A 15790-nucleotide genomic window follows, 5' to 3' on the forward strand; every position below is an offset into this window, starting at 1 on the left:
CCCTTCTCTCATCTACAAAAGGTGCTCCTCTCCTCCATGCTTCCACACCAATTTAGCAAGCACTTGCAACTTACCATTCTCATCTTCCTCTCTTGGATCTTGATTCTTGAATGGACTTGTGATTTGTCATTCTCGAATCTCATCTCCCATCCCCTCTTTCCAGTACCCTATCGAAGCATTTGCCATTCTCAAATCTCATCTCCCATCCCCTCTATCCTACATCCTATCAAAGCATTTGCCTCCTCTCTCTCTTACTCTTGCTTTTTCAACTTTACTCCAACCCTCGAGCCTCTCGAGTCTCCCTCCCTTTCAACTTTCAAGACTCAAGTTTCAAGGGTCAAAAATCAAGCATCTCTCTCTTCTCTTTCTCTCTCTCTCTCTCTCTGGCCTCTTTATTCGTCATCGGCACCATGACTCGTGAGAAGCACGAGGCCTTTAATTTGCATGCGATCCATGTGGAGAGGGACACAAAGAAGTCCAATTCCCACCATTGGACATGCAAGTATTGTGGGAAGTGCTCTACAAGTGGTGCAACTCGGCTACTCCAACATCTTTCCAAGATGGGGGGAGCAAGTTGCTCCATGCAAGGAGATCCCTTAAGACATTGCGGAGGAGATTCTCGCGAAGATGAGAGGGGGATCCACAAGAGGAGGAGGAAGTGTCTTATCGGCACCAACTCCTATACCTACTAACAAGGAAGTATCCAATGTGGGCGTATCTTCAACCGATGCGGAAGAGGTCTCTACCATTGGTGGTGGGGGACTCCACATTTGCATCCGGCTCCGGTAAAAGACAAAGAGTGGAGACTCATGCGGTGCCCGAGAGACAATCGTCTCTCTTTCAAGCTTCTGGTCATGTGTGTGGATCGGTTGCCTTTTTTAGAGAAAGGCAATGACTTGCGGACATTGAAATTGCACGCACGGTGATTGAGTGCAATCTTGCATTCAATGTTCTAAAGCAAGAGCAATGGAAGAAGATGGTAAAAGCCGTTGCCAATGTGGGTCCATGTGAAGGATGGACTGGTGTCACATACAACGACATGAGGACGAGAGAGATTGATGAAGAGAAGGAGAGGATTGATAGAGCCCTTGATACTATTCGGGCCGTGTGGATAAAATATGGTTGCTCCATTCACACTGATGGATGGAGTGATCGTAAGAAACGGGGCATCATCAACATACTCGTCTCATGTCCAGTCGGCACTTACTTTTTGCGGGCCGTAGATACCGGCAAGAGGGAGAAAAACGACGGGCGCATTCATCTATCGCCACATTCGACAAGCTATCATTAAGGTAGTGATTTGAGCCCATAAACCAATTGGCCTTGGCTCGTCTTCACATGTGTGCGTAATAGTTGTGCCTTCTTGATGTTTGTACGTGTATATCCTGTATACATGGAGAATCATGGGTCCTTATGATGTTGCCCCATATCTAACACATTAATCAAGGTGACATTGGACCCTTGGAAAAGCCAAACCATAGCTTGAAAGTCACAGAGTGATTGAAATATGCACCATACCTTCATGTGGGCTTATGGTCATCATATCATGGATCAATCCCTTTTGTCTCATAAAATGAGCCTAGTCCAAATTAGTGGATCATATACATTTGCTGTGACTGAATCCTGATGGAGCCAAAACAGCTTGTGTTTCACTTTTACAAACAGCAAACAATCGGGGACTTTCCCCAAGTAATGAAGCTTCAAGACATCCAATTGGTGAGGCAGTGATTTGAGCCCATAAACCAATTGGCCTTGGCTCGTCTTCTCGTATATGCGTAATAGTTGTGCCTTCTTGAAGTGTGTACGTGTATATCCTGTATACATGGAGAATCATGGGTCCTTATGATGTAGCCCCATATCTGACACATTAATCAAGGTGACATTGGACCCTTGGAAAAGCCAAGCCATAGCTTGAAGTCACAGAGTGATTGAGATATGCACCATACCTTCATGTGGGCTTATGGTCATCACATCATGGATCAATCCCTTTTGTCTCACAAAATGAGCCTAGTCCAAGTTAGTGGATGGTATAAATTGCTGTGACTGAATCCTGATGGATCCAAAACAGCTTGTGTTTCACTGTTACAAATGGCAAACGATCAGGGACTTTCCCCAAGTAATGAAGCTTAAAGAGATCCAATTGGTGAGGAAGTGATTTGAGCCCATAAACCAATTGGCCTTGGCTCGTCTTCTCATATATGCGTAATAGTTGTGCCTTCTTGTAGTGTGTACGTGTATATCCTGTATACATGGAGAAGCATCGGTCCTTATGATGTAGCCCCATATCTGACACATTAATCATGGTGACATTGGACCCTTGGAAAGGCCAAGCCATAGCTTGAAGCCACAGAGTGATTGAGATATGCACCATACCTTCATGTGGGCTTATGGTCATCACATCATGGATCAATCCCTTTTGTCTCACAAAATGAGCGTAGTCCAAGTTAGTGGATGATATAAATTGCTGTGACTGAATCCTGATGGATCCAAAACAGCTTGTGTTTCATTGTTACAAACGGCAATTGATCAGGGACTTTCCCCAAGTAATGAAGCTTAAAGAGATCCAATTGGTGAGGAAGTGATTTGAGCCCATAAACCAATTGGCCTTGGCTCATCTTCACATGTGTGCGTAACAGTTGTGCCTTCTTGAAGCGTGTACGTGTATGTCCTGTATAGATGGAGAATCATGGGTCCTTATGATGTTGCTCCATATCTGACACATTAATCAAGGTGACATTGGACCCTTGGAAAAGCCAAGCCATAGCTTGAAGTCACAGAATGATTGAAATATGCACCATACCTTCATGTGGGCTTATGATCGTCATATCATGGATTAATCCCTTTTGTCCCACAAAATGAGAATAGTCCGAATTACTGGATGATATACATTTGCTGTGAGTGAATCTTGATGGATCCAAAACAGCTTGTGTTTCACTGTTAGAAAAGGCAAACGATTGGGGACTTTTGCCAAGTAATGAAGCTTAAAGATATCCAATTGGTGAGGCGGTGATTTGAGCCCATAAACCAATTGGCCTTGGCTTGTCTTCACATGTGTGCGCAATAGTTGTGCATTCTTGAAGTGTGTACGTGTATATCCTGTATACATGGAGAATCATGGGTCCTTATGATGTAGCTCCATATCTGACACATTAATCAAGGTGACATTGGACCCTTGGAAAAGCCAAGCCATAGCTTGAAGTCACAGTGATTGAAATATGCACCATACCTTCATGTGGACTTATGGTCATCATATAAAAAATCAATCCCTTTTGTCTCATAAAATGAGCCTAGTCCAAATTAGTGGATGATATACATTTGCTGTGACTGAATCCTGATGGAGCCAAAACAGCTTGTGTTTCACTTTTACAAACAGCAAACGATTGGGGACCTTCCCCAAGTAATGAAGCTTAAAGACATCCAATTGGTGAGGCAGTCTGGATGGAGAAAGCTAAGGTGGCGGAGGATCTCTCTCTTTACAAAGAAGCAGTGCAGCTTTTGTTGGGTACAGAGCTACCAACATAGCATTGAATCACAGAGATTGTGACAGATATGGCAATGCATGCATGCAGACTCCAGAGGCAGCAAGGCCAGACACACATCATGAAGACAGCCAACTGCCATGTTGCCAGTCAGACTGGTTAGATGATTGGCAGCAGGTCCAACATGCAGGTTGCTTTAAAAATGTACTTCAGGCCCTGGTCTAATCAGATTGCTGCAAGGGTTCTTGAATTTGTAATGTGAGGACTGTGCTGCAGCCTCAGCTTTCTCAGCTCCCATGTGCTTTTGGAGCGTGGAAGTAAGTAGTTCTCTTAGTTTGGATTGTTATTTTGAATTCTTTATTGCAATTTGGATTGGTATATGAAATTCTGTACCGAACATTGCTCTTGTTTTGTTGCCTGGCATGCATTTTACAACGTGCACATGGCATTGCTTAGTCCAACTGCTGTTTGTTGTTTTGCTCTAGCAAATCAGATGAGATGAAATTTCGCCAAATGTGAGGTCAGTTACGAAAGTTGCATTTCCAAAGGCTGGCCCAAGTCTTCTATATTGCTGCAAAACAGGGTGAAAGGTGACCCCTCTCATATGTAGTTAAATATCTACAACAATTGGCTGTTTGAAAAGAGGTTTCATTCTTCTTCTTCTTCTCGGCAACATGCAAAAGTAGCAGGTAGATTGACTGAAAGGTGGCTATGTACGAGGCCATGGGTAGTGTATTGAGCGGGCAAAGCCATCATAGAGGAGCTTGAAAAGCCTAAACGCCAAGTTGCTTTAGGACCATGATGTATTCAGTAACTTATACAGCTTTCACAATTGGTTTTCTTTTTGTGCAAGTGGCGCATATACTGGACTTCTTTTTGTGTAAATTGCACTCCGAAGTTGATGTCTCTGTCTTGTATACCTTTTTGGCACCTTCAAGGATGTTAATATGACACACGTATGCATGCACGCACATATTCTCTCTCTCTCTCTCTCTCTCAATACGACATGCACGTGCACATACATTCTCTCTCCCTCTCCCTATTGTTTCATAGGGCCCATATTTTATTGCTACCTTTACTATTATCTCCACTTAACTGATGAGATAACTTTAGATATGAACGTACTCTTGATTGTGTCATAGGCCACATTGGCCTTATGCAGACGTTAATATTTTTTTTTTCTTTCTTTTTCTCCTTTGTCAAAAGGTTAAAATATATGTTCTTATGGACTTATAATGATAATAATGAACATAATGAATCTTAGATAATTAAAGGTTAGTAAGCTATGAACACATTAGGGTGATGATGAGGATGATTATATGGTGATGCCTTGATTCATTACCAGTGATGATGCTTTTACATTTTTTCATAAGTGAAACGTTTTAGGAAGTTTTAGCATGAAAACTTTGTTTTTGTTGGGTAGAATGGTTAGTGAGTTTTTAAATTTTAGTTTTCTCACACACGCACATATGCATACATGCACACATACATTAATGATATATTGATGAGATCTTTGATTACATTTGTAGAGGTGGAGATAGAGGGGTCCCCATGGTTGGTACTTGGATAGCTCTCTTACTATATGATGCAGATGACATTATATTGACAGTTGGCTTTCCACGGGGCAACAAAGATGTTTGATATACTAATAAGCACAGGATAGTGAAGTTTTAATCGACCCAAAAGAGGGTTTGAGTTGGCTAGGGAAGGTTTATAATATGGTTGGATTGGTTGATCAGAACTATCTTCTTGGGCTATAAATATAAGATCTATTCAAAGCTATCATTAATCTTTCACTTAATTAAAGTTTGTTCAGTTAGTCTTAAGCTCTTTGTTTATTATCTATTTAGATTATCATCTAAGCTTCACGACAAAAGTGCATGGGTGAATAAAGCCATCTTTATATCGAGTTTGAAATTAAAGAAGTTTTTGTTTATCCCATATTTGTTGTATACTCTCTATTTCTTGTACAGATTCTATTTGTTGTGTTTTGTAGTTCTTTACATGGTTCGGAGTCCAAGGGGCTCTAAGGAGTGAAGACTACAGGAGGTAAGAGATTTAACAACGAAGAGGAGTAATGTCATTCTTTGAAAGTGGTTTTGGGGCATTAAGTAGTGGTGTTAATATACTAGCAATTCTAGTACTTAAGAGTTGTCTATCAACTTTTAACAAAGGTCAATTTGATAATATAAATTACACTTTATGAAAGTAAAGTTATAACAATCATTAATTCTTATGAGCTTTTGGAGATGGTGTTAGGGATTGATTGAGAATCACAATCTACCCTTATTCTATCAAATCTAAGTGTCATGATTTTTAGAATAAATTTAGATATTTTATAAGCTTGGAAATAAAGGAATATAAATGGGTTGTGTGTTTTAGTCACAAGCTGTTTCAATAGTATTTTGACCTTAATTCATGATATTTAAGGCATTGAAGATCTTGAATGTATTGAGAAGTCTATGAAATGTAAAATCAAACAAGGATTTAGAACGTAGACAATCAACTCTAGTGATAGAGAAATTTGTTGAAGGAGAGAGTTGGAGTATTTATCACTTGGATTGAGAACATATACGACTAGATGGTTAATATTGGGATATGAAAGACTAGTGAGAAGCTAGCTTAGAGATCTCTTCGGATTCATCCATCAAAGTTTGTTGGATTGATAATTGTCTTAGACGCATGAGAGCAAGACTCTAAGCTTTAATATTTTTGGAATTTCATACACTTCTAATGGAGGAGTTACGACTTAAATCTTGAGAAGATAGCAATAGTGGAGATGTATTTATCGCTTGGATTAAGAACATGCGTAACCGGATGATTGGAGTTGGGATAGAACACTAATAAGAAGTTAGCTCTGAGGTATCTTTGGATTTGTTTAGCAAAGTTTGATGGACTTGTAATTGTCCTAAATGTTCAAATGAGACATTAAGCTTTTGCTTTTGAGAAAAATTTGTATGCTACTAATGGAGGAGTTATGACTTAAAGCTCAAGAAGGAAGTAGTCGTGAAGATCTTGTATTCTTTGCTAACATAGAAATTGAAGGTGGTTTCTTTAATAATAGTGACAAAGATAAGAAGGGTGGTAAGAAAAAGTTTCAGTGAGTGTTTTTATTGTGAGAAGAAAGGTCATGCAATTGCAAATTGTCGTGTTAAAAGGGTAGATGAGAATAATGACACCTTAAAAATAAAGATGAGATGGTTAATACATCTTAAAAATAAAGAGAAGATAAACAATGTTGTTGGAGTAGAGCTAAAGTTATTAATGACCATCATTGAGAAAGTGTTTCTCGATGCAATAGGCATCTACCATTGACACATGGATATTGGATAGTGACACTTTCGTCACATGGCCAATGAGAAATATCTATACATTTGCATGTATCTTATGTAATCATCCATAACTCATTTTTGCTAAGGTATATATACTATTTTTTTCATTATTACAAATGATAAAGTAAAGAGCTTTCAAATGTGTTGTAGATTTTAGAGATTAAGTGAAATTTCTTATTGGTTGCTTTACTAACTAATCTTAGTCATGAAGCGAGGCTCACGAACACAAATGCAGGAATTTTCGACACTATTGGCAAAGTTAGCAAAAGAGAAAGAAGGAACAACTTGTTTGAGCTAGGTGCTCTTATAGCTATTGTAGGTGTGGGCACAAATATACTTTGGCATGAAAGATTTAGTTACATTAAATTTGCAGTGTAAATGGAGATGTGTTAGTTGCTCACCTATCTTATAGTAATTGAAATGAAGGAACCATGTTAATCTTGTATGACGGGCAAGCAATAGAGAAATGCAATTTTGCAAGAGAGCAAGAACAGGGTGAATGCTTCTTTAGAGTTGGTGTATGTAAACTTGTGTAGTAAAATATATATGCAAGTCTTGGGGGATTTTATTTTTATATTGATCATTGATTTGCTAAGAATGAAATAGGAAAAGTGTGAAGTTTAAAATAGATTGTAGTGGTGGGTTTAACTCAAAGGAGTTAAAAGGCTTTTGCAGGGATTAATTTTCAATCAAACGATTTACAAATTGTATGACCAAGAGGCAAATAAGACCATAATAAGCCGTAATGTGGTATCCAAGGAGTAACCATATACAATGGAGGAGAAAAACGTAAGTTCTTTCACCTTGTCATCACACAAATTACTCCAATATGAACATATTCCAAGAGCTACCCCTATCCTTGGGAGGGAGGAAGCATCGTCTTTGGATGATGAAGAGAAAGTTTATCAACTTGTAATTATGCCATTGAAAAAGCCATTACTATGATGGGTGAAGCAAGCTTCTATGATTAGAACAATCCTATTTCTACAACTATTGAGGAAAAGATAGATAGTTCAAGGTCATCTTAGAAAATAAAAAAATAAAGAGATTCTTTTATTCACATAGCCAATATGTCCTTGACGATTGAGATTATGAGAGAAGTAAAAAAATCAACATGTTTTGGAAAAAACACTTGTTGATTCAATGTGGAGAGTAGCTATACAAGTTGACTATGTCATCATAATGCAAAATGATACTTGAAAGCTAGTGGATTGGCAAAGAAAGAGGAAGGTTATTGGATTCAAGTGGGTATGAAAGATCAAGTACAAGGCTAATAGTAGCTTAGAAAAGTAGAAAGCTAGACCAATTACAAAGGGAGTTTTATAAGTTGAAGGGTTTGATATTCAAGAATCATTGCTTCAACTACCAAAACGGCCACTAGTTACAGAGTATTTGCAATGGCCATTCACAAGAAGTAGCATGTTTACCAAATGGATGTTAAATCAACGTCCTTAAATGATGATATCAAGGAAGAGGTATATGTGGCTCAACCATTGGGGTTAGAGGTCCCCATTTCGAGAATAAAGTCTATAAGCTAAAACATACATTATATGAGGTGAAATAAGCCCATAGGCTATGGTACCAATGGATAGCTAAGTTCTTTTTAAGCTTAAACTTCAATAGATGTCTTAGACACTAACTTGTATATTTATAGGAATGATGAAAAGTTTGTAGTGATCGTTCTATATGTAAACAACCTTAGTATATGTGACTACGAAGATACGATCCATTAGATTAAAAAGGCTTTGAGCTCAAGTTTGAAACGACAGACTTGGGCTTGTTGCACTTTTGTTTGAGGATTCAAGTTCTAGTAAAATCTTCATCTCTCAACAGATGTATGCATGGGGGATGCTAAAAGCATTTGGCATGATCGAGTGTAAGGTGATAGTTACACTTATGGAGGTTAATGAGAAGTTATCCATTGACGATACATTATCACTAGTAGACATTCGAAGATACAGAAGGTTGATTGATAGTCTGATATACTTGTGTAACACTAGGCCAGATATCAATTTTGCTAGTGGTGTTTTGAGCTAGTTCTTAAATAAACCATGAGAAAGTCATTGAAAAATCAGAATGTAGGTGCTCAGGTTGTTGAATGGAACATTGAACTATGGTATAACATACAAATTTAAAAGTTCTCTTGTGGGGAATTGTGACTTAGATTGGGAAGGTGAGAGTGATTCAGTGAAGTGAATTTTTAGATATTGTTTGTTGTTGGATTCTCTTGGATCAATAAGACACAATTAATCCTAGTAGTGTGTTCTACCGAAATACAAGGGAGCTTATTTTTCTACGTATGAGGCAATATGGTTAAGGAGAATCCTATGGCATATGAGAGTGTAGGATGAAGATTCAACATGGCTAAGATGTCACTATCAGAGTTTCATCACCACTGCAAAAAATCTAGTGTTTCATGTGCATAGCAAATTGATTGAAATCCACTATCACTATATGCATGATTTGATTGAGGATAGGATAGTCAAGCTTGTCTAGTATCCAACAAAGGAGAATGGAGTAAATATCTTTACCAAAGTTGTTATTTAGCATATGCGTCAAGTTCATATTCAAAGTCTCGACATTGGGTTGATGATGTAGTTCACTTGCGATGGGTGGACATTGAGGGGGAGGGATATTCGATATACTCAATGTCCCACCCTTGTAAGATGCCACAAATGGTTCGTGGTGCTCAAAGTTATAAGGCTCCCATTATGAGAAGCCATATGTGAGCATGGATATTGGTTGGGTCATGGCTTATATGTTAGATGAGGTCTATGTGATTAGATAGCAAAAATCGTTCTTTGTGGGTTTAGCCTTTAGGTTAGATAGTCTATTTAAGTTGATAGTAACTTGAGGTAGACTGCTTTGAGTTGCGGGGCAGGCGTGGCTCGTGGCTAGGGGGGGATCTTAGCCAAGCAAGTGGCTTCCCTGATGGGGATCTAGGGGAAAACACCCTCTGCACAACACTAAAGGGAATACCCATCTAGGAAATGTTCATATGGTTGGATAATCTGTGACTAGACTATTTTCTTGGACTAGAAAATGATGTACCCTCCAAGGTTGTCATTAAGTTATCTTTCACCTAGTCAAAGTTCTTGCAACCAGCCTCAAGCTCTTCATGTATGGTCTATCTAGATCACTATCTAAGCTTCATAATGGAAGCACATGGGCGGACATAACTATCTTTACATCAATTTGTTCAAAATTAAAGAAGTTTATGATCTTCTCATATTTATTGTATACTCTCTATTTTTGCTCAAATTTTGCTCATTGCACTGTGTAATTTTTTATACAGGGTTCAAGAGATTATAACTAAGCTTTACTTATGGACAACAATTGGTGGGTTATGTTGACTCACACATATTTGGGGGTCTTATTTATAGGATCTAGTTTCTCTCAGAGAGAGATTCTAGAGGCTAGACTTACAAGAGGATATGTAGCACTTGGAGGACAAGAGAAAATGTGCTCACATAAAATTCTAGGAGCCTGGCACAAAGTTATGGTTGTTTGATACTTTGGTTACATCCATACTCATATAGTTATGGACGCAGTCTTGACTATTGCAACATCAAATTAGGTCGCATATATGATGGATGGAGATCAATGGAGAGACCACTAGCTTCCATGATTTCAAATATGATCAAATGTAAGGCATTGGTTCCACATGAGATTGTTAGAGCAAAATGCCCCTCACCCAACCCTCCCCTTGCTTGTCGTAGAGGCTCTCACTAGATCACTCTCATATAGAGATAGCTTTTGGGAGCTTCCTCAACACAAATATGCATGATTGGCCCTTGAGTCCTCATGATAGCTTTCCAGAGAGGGTGATACCTAGATGACAGAATGCTTAGCTTACATTGATTTGAAACACCGATTGATCATGTAGCCCAACTTGGTTGATCTAGATGCTGCCCTAGGGTTTGACATATGGATTGGAGCCACATGCACTGGAGGATATTGAGATTGCTACAATGATTGATAAGAGATTTCTTAAGATGATGTGTACCACCTCATATTATAGAGCTAGTTTTCTTTCATTATTACCATTCAGAGCTTGATCTCATTTATTTTTTGCAATGTTTATTTCCAAGACACCTGTATTATGATATAGATGGTTGTAACTTATGATCTCATAGGTCACTTTTGCATATGTTAATAAATCATTGCATTTCATTTGACACACACACATACAAACGCATATCCCACGATTACATTAGTCAAACCAAAGATTTGTGGGATTTGCATTTGAGGCATCTTGGATTTGTTTTGACCAAATTCTATTTATGTGTGTGTGCATGTCCCCCTCTCTCTCTCTCTCTCCAGTAGCCCTCTCTTGCACTACTAGTATGGTTTCCCTCGCCACTAGCTTATTCACACCACCAATCTCTTGCTTTTGCTATGAGCGCACTTCTGCATGATCTCTTTAGCTCCTACCACTAGCATAGCTTTTGCCACTAGACATATTGCCCTTATCACCATATGTTAATGTCCCAAACCTATGTAGTCGACTCTAGTTGTGTGTTGCCTTCCTAGGCTTGTTATGCCTATTGCATGCTCCTCCACATTGTCCCAATTGGTGCTTGGTGGCCTTGGACCTCTATTCCTATGATGCCATTCTTTTGCATCTTCTCTTTTATACCTATAATACGAATTCTATCTGCCCTCTACTTTCTCTCTTTTTCCATGTCTAACTAGATGCAATAAGAATGAATAAAAGTAGAACGAGCATTAAGAAGGAAATGTAAAAGGATAGTTGTAAAGAGGAGGTGCACATCATCAAGGCCACTCATGAGGAAGAGGATGTGACAAGTGAAGCATTTGAATGTAAGAGTTAATGACATGCTGGACAAAGAAGATTTGTTGTCGAGAGAGGATGTTAAGACTTTATGCATATGACTTAGATAGAAAGAGGAAGATCCACTTCCTTTCATAAAATCTTTAGGGTTGGTAAAGAGCTGCAAAAGTGCATTGAGATTCCTAGATGAGGTAGAGAAAATGATCTTCATGAGAAAGGAAGCCATACTAAGTGGACTCCCAAGGAACCCCATCCACATAGATGATGTTCTCAATAGAATGTATGTGGAGCATAGACATGCAAGCATACCCACAATAATCAAAGATATAAAAGAGGGAAAAAAGGCATTATAGAGTGTTGGTCGACTCATAGTCAATTGTAAGAGAGTCGAAAAGAGACATAAGGCCTATGAGCAAATGCACCAAAGATACGAATGACAATGTAGAATTGTAATGGTTTACTATGGATACACTTAGAGAGGATGGATGAGGTGATGGGGATTTGATCATGATTACAAAGGCACACCAAAGCTAGGAGAGAGGAGTACAAAGAGACATAGAGTCCACATACAAAGGTTGCATGAGACATTAGGGGACCACTTGAGGGTCCAAAGTGGTAGTGTTGATCAGATAGGAGTTGTAGGACCAAGTATGCATCATGGCACAAGATATTGATGCTTGATACATGTGTACTAGGTTTGTCTCTCAAGACCAAATTCTATGCATTGCCATAGGTTACTTTTCTTCAAGGGGATTGAAGACATGTTAGTGGGGAGACATAGTAGCTTGAGCGAGAGGGTGATGTAGGAGTAGTTAGGGACTCACCATTCATAGACCTCTTGAATGAGATTGTATGCTACTATGGATTGGGAGAGATTCTCTTAATGGGATATTTTAATGCCTAGATAGAGCAAACAATGTGATGCGCATGATTTTAAAGACTTGGGATAACTATGCGTGATGGAAGTAGAGGATGCAAACATAGATACAGTATCATTGACATTGGAGGAAATAACATACACAATGTGGTCAATACCTAATAGAACTAAGGTTATGATACTATCTCATTATCTACAATGGGATAAGGAAGTGGCACAAATCCAAAGTATTGACCTACTTCTAGCCCGTTATTCCAACATAGTGGACCACATCCTAATCTCCATTGAGAAAATGAAGCTAATCAAAGCCTTTATCATCCCCTCCCTACTCTATTGGAGTGGACCATATCTACCTCTTCCTCACCATATCCACAATCCCATGCCCACAAATTCTAGCCACCGTCCATGCCCAACCCATCACCTATTTTACACATGAGCTAGTTGACATGTATAGTAGCCATGTTTATAATGGGCTCACCTAGGAGCACACTGCTACCATAGGGATACTCACCTCCCAACTTATCTCCATCATACACATATATTATGGGATGCACTTGACCTGGGACCATGTCTCATAATTGATGGTATGTTGATGAATATAGAGAGCTATACAAACACCTTTAGGCCTAGAGATGACTAGTTTATATTGCAAAGAGGAAGGCACACATGTAAATGAGAACCCTTGCTTGTTGTAAATGACAACTATACAAGGAGGCACATTACTGAGATCTCTACCACCTATTCACGAGCGAAGCTGTGGCTACAACATGGTGCTCATTACAAGAGCCACACTGCCCTACACCCATCAGAAACCTAGAGACATGTCAATTCTATGCATAGAGAGTATATTATATAAGACAGTAGCCATTGATTTCATACCCTCTAAGCCTCACCTTACCACATTCACTTTCTTTACATATGTTATTGTGAGGAGATGGATAGAGCACCTATTGCATGAATGATCGATGGATCATATATGTATATAGGGTGAGCAATTCATTTATATAGTGGATATTTTCATGGTTCACAAGGCATTTGGGAAAGGCTTTCCAAGTGAGTGGACCATGAATATCATTGTGTCTATCCATAGTTTTGAGATCCCCTCGCTCAAGTACGTACATGCCCATCATGGTGGGCCACACATTGACGAAAATATATGGAGTAGTGATGGAAGCAGAGCTGAGTGTCTATGTAGAGAGAGCAAGATAGACTATATGAAAAGCTAGATTAGATAGCTATACTAGATCACATCTTCACGCTAGGAGGTGTGCTCAAGTAGGCAAAAGCTAGAAGGAAGAGACTCTACTACTTTGTGGATTTCTACAAGACCTTTGATGTAGTTTCACAAGATAGACTACTACAAAGATTGCGGACACTTGGAATCCTATCACACATGATTTGGGACATCTATGCACTATATAAGAGGGTGATAGGCCGAGTGAGATGCAACAAGAGTATTCTTAACCATCACGTCACAGTCTAAATGCACATGTACTTGACCATTCATAGATGTTTGTATACATTTGATTTAGAGAACTTTATTGCTAGTCATGCACATCATCCACTATTGCAACCAGGTTAACACACATGGGATCATCAACACATCCATGCACCTTGCAATAGGCACATGATTTAGCGAAAAGATACACAACACTGCACCACATGTAGAGTCCCAAGAGGAACACTAAGAAAACATGGAAACTACAGTAAGAAAAGCTATCTTGTCACACCAAAAAGCTTGCTCTTTATACTTTAATCAACCACAAGAAGCAAAAAAAAAACATAAAGAACAACCAATCTTCATGTAGCATCATATAGTGAATCTCCCACAGATTTATCACAACAAATCTTCAACATATTCTTTATATTTTTCATAGAAACCATCAAAGAACCAAAAGAACACAAATGAATGATCAACTTTGAATGGAATTCATTACATGTATTCATATTTCATCATCTTCATAACCTTCATAGTCTTTCTCTCAATCTCTCACATATAGGTACATATTTCTTTGTAGAAACTAACTCTCTCTCATACACTATCTCTCTCAATAGTACATGAGAATAACAAACAATCACCCTTAGTAATACTCTCTTGGTCATGTATACCCCTGCTAAGAGGTATGCCTAATATAAAGAGGCACCAGAGCCGCTACAACATCCCTTGAGAGCTTATTAGTATCATTGTCACTTCAGCCTTCACTTCAAGTCTTTATCAATTACTTTCTTTACTTCTTTGGGATATTAAGAGCTTCCATCCTTCTCTTTCCAAGATTAGAAAACATCCCCGAGCTAAACATCCATCAAACGTAATACTTTATAGAAGACGACAAAAGGTATATAGAAGCTCAACAATACATTATAGAAGGTTTACAGAAGGCGTAGAAATGATATAGCTCAAACCAAAACCAACTCAGACAATAAAAAACCATAAAATACACTCTCAAGAATTTCTCAAACAACTCATCTTCAATCATAATCTCTCAACAAATAGAAAGAAAATAGATTTAAAAAAAGCAAAACAGACATATCAAAACCAAATAGACACATTACAAAACCAATCAGAACATCGTAATTAAACCAAAAATAATTATAAGCTTCTTAAATCTAGTCAATCATTTCAACACACTCCAAAACACTTTAAAATCATCCAAAAACCAATCAATCATACCTCAAATCAATAAAAAATAAAAAATAACTAAAAATATAATTATATCAACACTTAATATATCTCTACACTTAGCTAAGGGAGTGTCCTTGCAACCTTGGAAAAAGAGAATAAAAGATCTAAAATAACCATAATCATTCACTAACTATAGTTCAACCCCTTCTAATAACTTGCATTAGACAAACAAGTCTGAGAAAAGAAAAATATGTTAATTTATTAATTCATCCTAAAATCATGACAAACTTATAAGGGATATAATAGATTTCTTCTATCCATTACAATTCATAAAAAACCAAGCAATCACCAAAGAACCATTATCTCGATTAGCTTCATTAAACCATGATCGCGTTATACACAACTCATACACCATATACATAAACTAGATATACAACAATTACTTGAATGGAACCTCCAAAAAATAAAACATATCATTATAGCTCAATAAAGATACATCGAGGATCAATGGAGTGTATCGCACTTAAAAACTTGATGGTTTTGAAATTTGTCTATGGAGAGGGATTCTTTCACTAATATCTTGAGAGGATTTTGAAAAACCTACAAATAACACATTCTCTCCACAAGTACAAGAAATCAACTCGAAAGATAAAGAGCATGGAAATACAATACATCCAATTGATG

The 15790-nt window shown here is 38.1% G+C and overlaps 1 protein-coding gene across 10 annotated transcripts in view; it reads left to right on the forward strand.

The window, feature by feature from the left end:
* The window catches only part of LOC148041066 (uncharacterized), a 179939-nt gene that overhangs the window by 133105 nt on the left and 31044 nt on the right, over positions 1-15790 (forward strand). The window contains exons 17-18 of one of the 10 annotated variants that reach the window (XR_015690653.1): positions 3965-4069; positions 4163-4465. Coding sequence is in view for 8 of the 10 variants with exons in the window: in XM_087676362.1 (XP_087532488.1) it covers positions 3350-3411 (62 nt within the window). In the remaining 2 variants the exon portion in view is untranslated. The other 9 variants (XR_015690654.1, XM_087676406.1, XM_087676397.1 and 6 more) reach the window with 9 other exon arrangements.

This window comes from Lygodium microphyllum, chromosome 1 (assembly GCF_053477565.2).
Source record: "Lygodium microphyllum isolate KBCC chromosome 1, Lygodium_microphyllum_v1.1.10, whole genome shotgun sequence".
Classification (NCBI taxonomy): domain Eukaryota; kingdom Viridiplantae; phylum Streptophyta; class Polypodiopsida; order Schizaeales; family Lygodiaceae; genus Lygodium; species Lygodium microphyllum.